Source organism: Bubalus kerabau, chromosome 1 (assembly GCF_029407905.1).
Source record: "Bubalus kerabau isolate K-KA32 ecotype Philippines breed swamp buffalo chromosome 1, PCC_UOA_SB_1v2, whole genome shotgun sequence".
NCBI lineage: Eukaryota > Metazoa > Chordata > Mammalia > Artiodactyla > Bovidae > Bubalus > Bubalus kerabau.
In genome coordinates, this window is record NC_073624.1 from 77,477,532 (window position 1) to 77,489,095 (window position 11,564).

At 35.7% G+C, this 11,564-nt stretch overlaps 1 protein-coding gene across 2 annotated transcripts in view; it reads left to right on the forward strand.

The window, feature by feature from the left end:
• The window catches only part of NUP107 (nucleoporin 107), a 47,595-nt gene extending 36,761 nt beyond the window's left edge, over positions 1 to 10,834 (forward strand). For both annotated transcript variants that reach the window (XM_055579988.1, XM_055579992.1), the window contains 9 exons: positions 339 to 377; positions 698 to 848; positions 1,152 to 1,264; positions 1,882 to 1,984; positions 2,568 to 2,728; positions 3,343 to 3,468; positions 3,844 to 3,957; positions 9,733 to 9,900; positions 10,494 to 10,834. In XM_055579988.1, coding sequence (XP_055435963.1) covers positions 339 to 377; positions 698 to 848; positions 1,152 to 1,264; positions 1,882 to 1,984; positions 2,568 to 2,728; positions 3,343 to 3,468; positions 3,844 to 3,957; positions 9,733 to 9,900; positions 10,494 to 10,601 — 1,083 coding nt within the window. In that variant the 3' untranslated portion in view covers positions 10,602 to 10,834. The remainder of the gene's footprint in view (positions 1 to 338; positions 378 to 697; positions 849 to 1,151; positions 1,265 to 1,881; positions 1,985 to 2,567; positions 2,729 to 3,342; positions 3,469 to 3,843; positions 3,958 to 9,732; positions 9,901 to 10,493) is intronic.
• Positions 10,835 to 11,564: the final 730 nt, after the last annotated feature.

Here is an 11,564-nt window from a genome sequence, read left to right on the forward strand (position 1 = left end):
AGAAGGCAGAATGATGTAGTAGTTGAAAGCTGGGGTTTTGGATTAAAAATCTTGGATTCACATTCTTACTCAGAAGCTTCTAGTGGTGTAAATCTGGGTAAATAAAACCTCTTTAAGTCTTACTTTCTTCCTCTGAAATGTGAACAATAATAGTAATTACTCACAAAGAGTTAGGGTAAGTTAATACAAGAAATTTGTTAAGCAGTTAGCCTGGCATGTAGTAATTGCTCAGTGGTAAATACTAAAAATCATTATGGCGGGATTTTTATTAGATATATTGGTGGTACATATAAACAGCTGTATTTATAATTTAATTATATGTTTTTTTTCCTATGAAGGAAGAAATTTCCATTGATGTTTTAAAGACATACATACAGGTAAATTCTGGTAAAACAGGTAAAATCAAACCCACAGTTTGATTCTTTTTTTTTCCTTTGACTATTTAAATGAAAATATAAATCAGAATGATAGTATTTTAATATCTAGTGGCAGAAAGGTTATCAAAATACATAAATATCTTAATTATCATAAACACTTTCTTTTGGAATTTAAAATTAATCCTGTTTAGCAGTACAACTCTATGTCTGTATGCATCTCTCCTAAATATGTTTAAAATTTTGAATTGAATAATGCTGTTATTCCTAGAACTTGCTTTATTATTGACATATTAACATTTTGGTCTTTTTCTGTTTTTCAGCTTTTAATAAATGAGAAACATACAAATCTCATAGCATTTTATACCTGTCATTTGCCTCGAGACCTTGCTGTTGCCCAGTATGCATTGTTTTTGGAAGGGGTTACAGAGTTTGAACAGCGCCACCATTGCCTGGAGCTGGCTAAAGAGGCAGGTAAAAATGGAAGGCTTCCCCTGTTGGGCTCTGTAGGCAGATTATCATTTTGTCTTAGTAACATATATCCTTCTAGTTTTAAATCCTGTTTCTCTTGAGAGGAAAAGAAGGAATGAAGTTTTCAATGAAATTCTGTTTTGGAATCTTGTGTAAAATATATTTTAATTTTGGCATTTTCTTTTATAATTTCTTTCATATTTTAATGAATTGTTATCCCAGATTTACTAAATCATTGTGATTATTTAAAGAATATTAGTGTGAATGATTAATTCTTGTTTTCGTCCTTTTCAAAAAATTCTTTAGATTTGGATATTGCAGCTATAACAAAAACTGTAGTTGAGAATATTCGAAAGAAAGATGATGGTGAATTCAGTCATCATGACCTGTCCCCAGCACTGGATACGGGTACTACTGAGGTAATATGAGGGTAAAAGAGGTGTATTATGTAACTGAATAATCCCTCATGTTCAGCTTTTTCTAAATGTCTACTTTAAAATACTCTGGCTTCTTTCTTTTTTTAAGAATTTTTCTTTGTCAGCCAAGTTATGAAAATTGGCAGCAAACTTAAGGTCTTGTGTAAGGAATTGCTTAGTAGTAGTTTTATGTTAAAGGAAGCTTCTTTAATAGTAAAAACTCGAGCATTGAATTTTTACTCATCAGATTATTCTAGATACCTGATCAGTTAACTAATTTTTATGTAGTTTACTTATTCCTTATTTTCAGAAAAGAATATAAAGTTTTATGTAGGAAAGAAAAAGCTGTAGAATAGCACTTAAAGGAATCAGATAATTAAATTGGTGGCACATCAGATATATAATTCCAGACTGACAGTCCAGTAAGTTTTTTCTATAATTTAATAGAGAGCTATTAAATGTGAAAATAAACCAAGAAAAGCTATTTTCTTTCATAATTTTGTATAACCTGAAGGAAAATATTCATTAGTAGTACAAATGTAAGCCAATTCTATTAAGGTGCAGAATATCTTAGGGAAAAAGCACAATTGACATTTCTTTTTTTCCAATTAAATGAATAGGAAGACCGATTAAAAATTGATGTAATTGACTGGTTGGTATTCGACCCAGCACAGAGAGCAGAAGCACTGAAACAAGGCAATGCGATAATGAGGAAATTCTTGGGTATGCTCTATTTTATATTCTTTTTTCAAAGTTTTTTTTTTCTGTTCTTAAATTTTGTTGTTTTTCTAACCCTTCCAGTAGGGTAAGGTACAAAATACCCACTCTTATGGCTGATATTGTGAAACAAAACATTTAATAGTGACTTATTATGTCCCACTCAATTTTATATATAATCTCAAGGTTTTGAAAGATGGAATTTTTTTTTAAGACAGTATGTAAAAGTAACTGTAGGATTTCCTGGTGATCCAGTGTTTAAGACTCCGTGTTTCATTGCAATGGATTTGGATTCAGTCCCTGGTTGGGGAAGTAAGATTTGGCATGCTCTGCAGTGCAGCCAAAAATTGAAATAAATAATGAAAACAAAAGTAATTACATTTAATTAATCCATTATGTGACTGTCACACTGAAATAAGGAAAAGCCCAGCCATTAGGTAGAAAGATCACCCAAACCTTTAACAGAAGTACCTTGGGCCCTGAAATGGTTACAGGTCATTGTGAAAGTCACAGACTAATAATTTGACTGCTTTAGAAACTACTACACAGAAATCCATATATATTGGAAAACTATATATCTTTTTCACAGCCTCAAAAAAGCACGAAGCTGCAAAAGAAGTATTTGTGAAAATTCCTCAGGATTCAATAGCAGAGATCTATAACCAGTGGGAGGAACAAGGAATGGACAGCCCACTTCCTGCTGAAGATGATAATGCTATCCGAGAACATCTGTGCATCAGAGCTTACTTGGTGAGATTGTAGAGAAAACCATGAAGTGTCCTTTATGACGACTTTCCTGATTAACTCTCAAACCTTAAACTACTTTTTTAAAAAGTGGTGATTGACTTACTATCTTACCTCCCTTGTGACTGTGGGAATCACCGATCCCTAAGAACTTGGAAGTCCTGACCTTGTCTTCATGTGCGTGAGCCTCTAATCATTGTTAACCAACACACAATGTGTTTCTTTAAGATTCTTTGAATTCTTAACTCAACTTTAGCATTTCTGCTTTTGGCAACAACTGAAAAAAAGCAAGATAATCTGTATTATGACTAAAATAACAACATACTCATTCAAAATTCATTCAACAAATGACGTGATTAGCTAGGTTTTAGGACTAAGTCTGAATTTCTTTGCTTCCCTCTGGAAGCTAATAGGCTCGTCAAGGACACGGATAAGCACGTGAATATCACAAACAAAATATTTATTCACCGTTATTTTTTTGTATAAAAAAGAAATATTGAACAATTTTATTTCTTAACTGCTGCAAAATTACTTCTAAGAACAAAATTTTTAAAAATTTTATTGAACATATGTGAAAAGTTTTCATTTTTTGTATTTTTCTATTTTACGTTACATTTTAGGAAGCCCATGAAACCTTTAATGAGTGGTTTAAGCATATGAATTCAGCTCCACAAAAACCTACTTTGACAACTCAAGCAACTTTTACTGAGAAAGTGGCTCATGAACACAAAGAAAAGAAATATGAAGTAAGTTAAATGTAGATGAGACATGTCTCATTGCATCTCAAAAATACAAGTCATATATGTAAGGAGATCATTTCTTCAACAGTTATAGTCCTATTATAAGAGTTGATGTTCCTTATTACTGTTCTACTTTGAAGGAAGAAATCTGTTAGTTACCTTTTTGTAGATAATTAACCAAACATGAAACGTACCTTCAGGTGACAGTAGCGTTCATTTACATGGTAAGCATTTAGTGTTTTGTTGAACTGCAGTCTATTGATGTTTATTTTGTATTTGGCTTGCTGAATGTTAGTTCTTTAGAATGATGTTCCATATATGTACATCTCTGTACTTTGCAAATATAGTCCATTATATATCTGCCTTATATCTGTTTTCCAGATGGATTATGGTATTTGGAAAGGGCATTTGGATGCCCTAACTGCTGATGTGAAGGAAAAAATGTACAATGTCTTGTTGTTTGTTGATGGAGGGTGGATGGTGGATGTTAGAGAGGTAAGCTCTGTGCATTGTTTATAGCTAAAAGCAAAAACAAACAAGCTACATCTTTTTTTTTTAAACTTCTTTCTCTGAATAGGAGCAGTTACGGATCTTGTATAACCTTTGTACTATATTATAACTGAACATCCCATAATTTAAGTCTAACCTGAAATACTAGTTAGGGAATATATGAATGTCTGACTCCTAGGTAAACTGTTTCTCCATATTTAATATGTTCACTCAGTATAGTATAGTAAAATCTAATTTTTTAAAATTCTGGACCGAAAATCAACTATTCATGTATTCAACTCCGTCTGTAGAGGTGAAGGTAAGTCTAGTAGAGTGAGTAAGACATACATAAGGCAGTGGCTCTCACCTCTGAACTGTCCATTTAAGTGACCTGGAGAACTTTTAAACAATACTGGGTTGATTCCATTAGTGGCTACCAGTGGGGAGAAGGAAGGAGAAGCAACATAGGGGTTGTGGGGTGGGAGGTACAAACCATTGGGTGTAAAGAAGGCTACGAGGACATATTGTACAACATGGGGAATAAAGCCAGTATTTTGTAATAGCTAAATGGATTGTAACCTTTAAAGATTGTATTAAAACAAAACAAAAAAACCTTTTAAAGAGTCCCAAAAAGACATGACAATTAAATACAATATGTGATTCTGAACTGGATCCTGTGTTGGTGAAAAAAAGATGCTATAAAGGACAGTGTTGAGTCAGTGATGTTAAGGTATTATATCACTGTTAAATTTTCTGAAGTCGTTAACTGCACTGTGACTATATTAGAAAAAAATTCTCTTTGTTAGGAAATAAACTCTGAAACATTTAGAGGTAATGGAACATAATTATGCAACTTGCCCTCAAAGGGTTTAAAAAAAAGAAAGTGTGTTTATAGATGCACACACACAAGCAAATCATAAAATAGGGTAAAGATTGAGCAAAGCAGGGTAAAGGGTATTGAGATATTCTTTGTACTGTTGTTGTAATTTAGTTTGTTTGAAATGATTTTCAATTAAAAATTTTTTTTAGATACTAAAAAAGAAATACTGGGTTTCACCTCCACAGATTCTGGTTTAATTGGTCTGAAGTAGGGCTGGGCTTTAAAAAAAAAAAATTTAAATTACCTGGAAAGCGTTAATGTGTAGCCTGGGTTACAGAAGTACTAAATGCCAAAAAAAAAAAAAAGCACAGATGAAGTATTTTGTGACTTCAGGAAAAGAAAAGGCTGCTTCTACCCAGAAGAGATCTGGACAGAATGCTTAAAAGGTATAGCATTTGACTGAACCTTGAATGAGGGGTAGATTTGGATGAGTAGAAGTGGGCAAAAGGAAGAATGCTGGAAGTAATAACGCTGTGAGGGAAAGGTATTGAGGCTCGCTCCTGGGGCGTGACAGAAACAGTGCATTATTATAAATGCTAGATTCTTGGATAACCTTATTTTGAATAGAAAAATCCTAAGAGTGTCTTTGGTATCTTTCCTTCTGCATTCCCTGAATCCTAATATAGTCACTTCTTTTTTATTGTTTGTTTTGTTTTTTGCTACTACACTTTTTCTCACTTTACTGGCTTCCATTTTCTGACCAGAAGCAAAACATTAAGGACAGCTTGCTGTTTAAATGGCAACCTACTCCAGTATTCTTGCCTGGAGAATCTCAGAGACGGGGGAGCCTGGTGGGCTGCCGTCTATGGGGTCACACAGAGTCGGACACGACTGAAGTGACTTAGCAGCAGCTGTTTAAATACTAAAAAATACTAAAGCTTCCCAGGTAAATTAAATACTAAAGCTTCTTAGGCAAGTTAATTTAAAAAAAAAGGCCAGCCCTACTTCAGAGCAATTAAACCAGAATCTATGGAGGTGAAACCCAGTATTTCTTTTTTAGTTTACTACTACTGTTTGCTACTAATTATCTTACAGGTCTCCACATCTTATATATAAATTCATAATAGAACCCTGCTAACTTCATAGTTTTGAACCATTTTATGTGTGTGGGGGGGTTCTTTTTATTATTATTTAATTAATTCATTAATTTATTTTTTACTGTGCTGGGTCTTCGTAGTTGCACGGGCTTTTCTCTAGTTTCGGTGAGCAGGGCCACTCCCTAGTTGTGCATCAGCTTCTCATTGCAGTGGCTTCTCTACTGGGGAGCGCAGGTTCTAGGTGCATGGGCTCTGTAGTTGCGGCACACAGACTCAGCTGCTCATGGCATGTGGGACCTTCCTGGACCAGGGACCAAACCCTTGTCTCCTGCACTGGCAGGCGGACTCCTCACCAATGAGCTATCAGGGAAGTACAGTAGTTTTGAATCTTTAGCAGGTTCCTTAATGTTAAACTTTTCTTTCCTGATTTATGTTGGTGCTCATGAAGATAAAATGTTAATGTTGCAAAATGCTATCAGTATTTAAGGTTTGAAAAGACTCAATGTCTTATTTATGCATAAATATTTATACTTATGTATTTGTTATTCTAAGAATTGATCTTAGATAGTGAAAGTCACAGAACAGACACTTTGTAATATTTTTAAAATGGAGTTGGAATGGAAAATTATGAATGATACCATTTTGTTTACAAACATTTTTAAATCAACATTCTCTGTCAATCACTTCTTCAAATCTAATCCAAACAAGAAGTGATTTCTTGAACTAATTATAAAGGATGATATTTTGAGTTGAGTTTAGCTTAATACTCTTACATATTCAGTGAAGCAGAAAATTATTCAGGGCTCCTGCTAGCACTTACATAACTTGTATAAGGATTAGGAAATGGTACCCACTCTCTTACACAGATAGATTTCATGTCAAGTGCACATGACCTGTAGAATGGAGCACGGATTAGATTTCAGCGGCCACTCATTTACTGTCCAGCACCACTGTGCAAGGCGCAACTGTTCAACAAAGCCCTGACCTGATATGCTGGCTCTTACATCTGTACCTCACTTTTTACATAACTGCAGAATGGTCCCATTCATGTTGGAGGCTGGTGGCACACAGGGATGGCAGAGCAAATGGAGCAGGCAGGCCATCTCTATCTACTCTTCACCACCTCTGCCTCAACCACATTCTGGTTGAAGCGTCAGCTGTCTTTGCCTTGCTTCCACTCTTCTGTATGCAGCCCCTTCGTATAGTATTTTCTTTTAAAATCAAAGAGATACCACTCTCCTACTCTGATCCTTCTGATGGCTTCCCATTACACTTTGAATAAAAACCAAAGTTCTTTTCTTGACCAACAAAGTCACACATACACTGGTCCTGACTGCCTACCCAGTCTTTGTATCCTACTCTTCTCCCCTCATTTGTTCTAACTTTCCGGCCTCTTTGCTGTTCTTCTGCCTACAGTGCTCTTTCCCTGAGATATCTGCACGGATGACTTCCTTACTTCCTTAGCAGCGTACTCCAGAGACCCTGCTGCAGCCCTGCTCCCCATCCTCAATAGGGTACATACGTATATATACATATCAACACATCCCAGTTAATGATCTTTTCTCACATATAAGGCACTGTACATCCCTGATGGAAAGAATCTTTTTTTTTTAATACATATTTACAGGATTTTTCAAAGCTTTTGTTCATTTCAGATGAGAAAAATATCATAGGTAGTAGCAGAGCAATTTGTTGGTTTCCTTGAGGGAGACTGCTGGGCCCATCAGGCATGATTCTGGATACTTGATGGCAACCAGTCTGCTGGTGTGGGGGTCCCCTGCAGTCAGCAGAAGAGATCACACCCTAATACTTGGCAGCAACAGGATTTAGGAGAGGCAGGTGCCAGAATCCATCCTGTGAGACCAGGTTATCAAAAAGCCAGCTGCTCCTTTCAGTTGGTAAGAGATCTAGGAGCCCCAGGTACTTTGCCTCTTCAGCACAGGGGAAGGAGTATATTGGAGCACAAATGGCATGACCCAAAAGGCAGCAGTCCTCTCATCCTTACCTAGGCTCCAGGTGGGACTCACCAGTGTGAATTACGAGTGAGGCCTCAAGGTGTTTTAAATCTACCTCTGAAGGGAATGAGTGCTTATTTGAGAAAATAAATGAAGGTGCTTTCCCTTTTAAAGCTAAGAAAATACAAAGCACGCATTTTAATATTTGCTTCCATGTATCTGTATCTCAAAACAGAACAAAAAGATTGATAGTAATTTTTCCTATGCATAGAAACCTGACATATGTCAAAGTTAGTACAGTTATTCTTTGGTATAATTTCCAGATTACATTCTGTTGCTTCACACTTCTACTTACATTTACCTTTGAAAAATGTTTTAACAATTTAATATCTCATGTGAACATATTTTTAATGATGAATATAATTGTCATAAGGAAAAATTTTAATTAATTAGGTATCTTATTAGGCTTTTCAAAAGAGCAGTTGTTATTTTTGCTTGTCCCGTTTTCTTTCACACTATTACGCAGGACTTCTCTGGTAGCTCAGCTGGTAAAGAATCTGTCTGCAATGCAGGCTGACCCCAGTTTGATTCTTGGGTTGGGAAGACCCTCTGGAAAAGGGATAGACTACCCACTCCAGTATTCTTGGGCTTTCCTGATGGCTCAGACGGTAAAGAATCCACCTGCAATGTGAGAGACCTGGTTCAATCCGTGGGTTGGAAGGATCCCCTGGAGGAGGGCATGGCAACTCACTCCAGTATTATTGCCTGGAGAATCCCCATGGACAGAGGAGCTTGGTGGGCTACAGTCCATGGGGTCACAAAGAGTCGAACATTACTGAGCAACTAAGCACAGCACACAACATATGATACATGTTACCTTTTTTGTCTTGCCTAGCTTGCAGGATCTCAGTTCCTCAAGCAGGAACTGAACCCAGGCCATGGCAGTGAAAGCCCAGAATCCAAATCCCTGACTAGGCCATCAGGAAACTCCTTATGTTTGTTTTACACTTAGTCCTATGGATTTCCTTTCAAGTTTTAAGATTATTTCAGAAATTTGGGGTACCTTTTTATTATTTAAATTATTTTACTTTTCAACTTTGTTATAAAAAAATGTAGTGAACATAAGAGGTCTATTCTTTTTTCTGTACTCTTGAGTGTCTACAAAACTTTTTAGAAAGATCCCTGTATACTTACAAAGAAATGCTCATTGTTTTCTCTACAGTAAGTTTTCTCACATATGTTAGTTCTGTCCCATTCACTGTATTATTCAAATCTTTGCATTCTTTTTAATTTTTCTATTTTTATAAAATTATACAAAAGCATCATAAATTCATTCTAAGTATTAAAAAAAATATTCGCAGTGAAGTTGTCCTCCCTGTGCACCTCTCCCCTCATCCTGACCCTTCTTCCCAGCAGGAATCACAGGGTATGAAATGCCCTTTCAGACTGCCCAATATCTGCCTCTGTTTCCTTCTATGTATATCCAGGGGAATAGTTATTATTTTCTATTCTGATTTTTGCTCTAGTCTTAACGTTTTTCCTTTTATGTAGATATTTATTTAAGACATAGTAAATACAGTTTCAGAAGCATTTTGTTTTCATTATCAGACTTGTGACTCCTCTGAAGTGTATTTTGTTCATCTTCATGGTTTTTGCCAAAAAATCGTGTCTACTTGATACTGTGAGTGAAACCTTACCTTGGGAATATGTTTGTGGTCCGGTGGTTAGGACCCCAAGCTTCCACTGCAGGGAGCACAGGTTTGATCCTTGGCCAGGAAATTAATATCCCACAAGTCGAGTGGTACGGCAAAAAAAAAAAAAAACCTTGCCTTGTTTTATTTTTAATGGGCCTAATAAGCTTTACAGAAACTCTTTAGCTTCTACTTGTTGCATTTTGGTTTGTGTGTAGGATGCTGAGGAAGACCATGAAAGAATACATCAAATGGTTTTACTGAGAAAGCTTTGTCTGCCAATGTTGTGTTTCCTGCTTCACACCATATTGCATAGTACTGGTCAGTATCAGGAATGCCTGCAGTTAGCAGATATGGTGTCCTCTGAGCGCCACAAACTGTATCTGGTAAGTTCTAGAGTGTTTGCACTTTTAAATTTTAATGATTTGATGTCCTTTGTAGTAATATTTGGGGCGTCCCAGGTAGCATTAGTGGTAAAGATCCCACCTGTCAGTGCAGGAGACATAGGGACTCGGGTTTAATCTCTGAGTCAGGAAGATCCCCTGGACGAGGACATGGCAACCCACTCCAGTATTCTTGCCTGAGAATCCCCATGGACAGAGGGGCCTGGTGGGCTACAGTGTATAGGGTTGCAAAGAGTTGGAGAAGACTGAAGTGACTTAGCATGCACGCACGTAGTAATGTTTAATTTTCTGAGATGTATATATTCTTTAAATGTTTTTAGATTTTCTTAAAGTAATGATCCAGTTTTAATGTTTGTACTTTTTAATACGGAATATGTTTACATATCTAAGCAGTTAGAAGTATATTGACTGGCCCAGAGAAGTAGCTTTGAGCTATGCTAATATACTGACCTCCGGCTACATAAATCTTAAAGAGGTATTTCTTCTTGCATTAAGCTAATCAGGTTGGTTAGGTGACTATAAATTTACACTCTTCTTTGTTCTCATTCTTAACATTTTTTCTGTTTTAAAAACAGGTGTTTTCTAAGGAAGAATTAAGGAAATTGCTACAGAAGTTAAGAGAATCCTCTCTAATGCTCCTCGACCAGGGCCTTGATCCATTAGGATATGAAATTCAGTCATGATTCATTCATTCTTTGTAATCTAGATAATTTCCATGATAAATGGAGTTTTTCTGTAAAATATATGTATTTATAATTACTGGGTTTTTTCTTTTGCATTATCATGGGGAAAATGTAAAATTTAGGCATTGAATTTTGTACTTTTAAGAATATTATGGTGAGACTTTGAAAATTTAATGTATTATATCATTTCCCTGTGTTTATTAATAAAACTATATAAAAATTAAAATTTTTGTTCATATGAATTCCAGGAATGCCCCTCTCTGGTGTAATAAGTTAAATTTTCTATTCTACTTTTTCCCTGTGATCATAAGTACTCTGAAATCTTAAAATTATAAAAACAGAAAGTCCTGATACATTTTTTAAGCCAGATACGTAATTCCTCCTCATAAAATTTAGTGTTTTTTAAATATTACAATTAATTAGGTGAACAAAGCAAGAATGTTTTCTAAAATAATAATATGCTGTTATTTTACTTTGAAGCCGCTTCTAGTTTATTAATTTGCATTCAGTAAACCTGATCTCATAAGTTGCAGCATGTAAAGACTTAGCATCGCATCTGGCACACAGCAAACACTGAATACACTGGGGACTATAAAATGAGTAAGATCTTATCTAGCCCTTCTAGGAGGGGAAATACAATAAATATGTCTTTTAAATGCCATTTAAAAATACAAGGAATCTGAGTAGGAAGGAGCTATTTCCAGCTAAGAGATTTGTGAGGAAGTAGTATTTGAGCTGGAGTCTGGGTAATGCATTGAATTTGCAAAGACAGAGATCAAGAAAGGTAAGGCATTACAAGTTTAAGAAATCAGTATGAGTAAGGCCTGCAAATGATGAGTGCATGTTTGTGAATCAGCATTTGCGCCAAATTGACTAGCATGTAGCATTCATAAATAGGAGATTAACCAAAAGGGAGAATGTGACTCTAAGAGGAAAGGAGATGTAGATTAGCAGCTCCCAGAG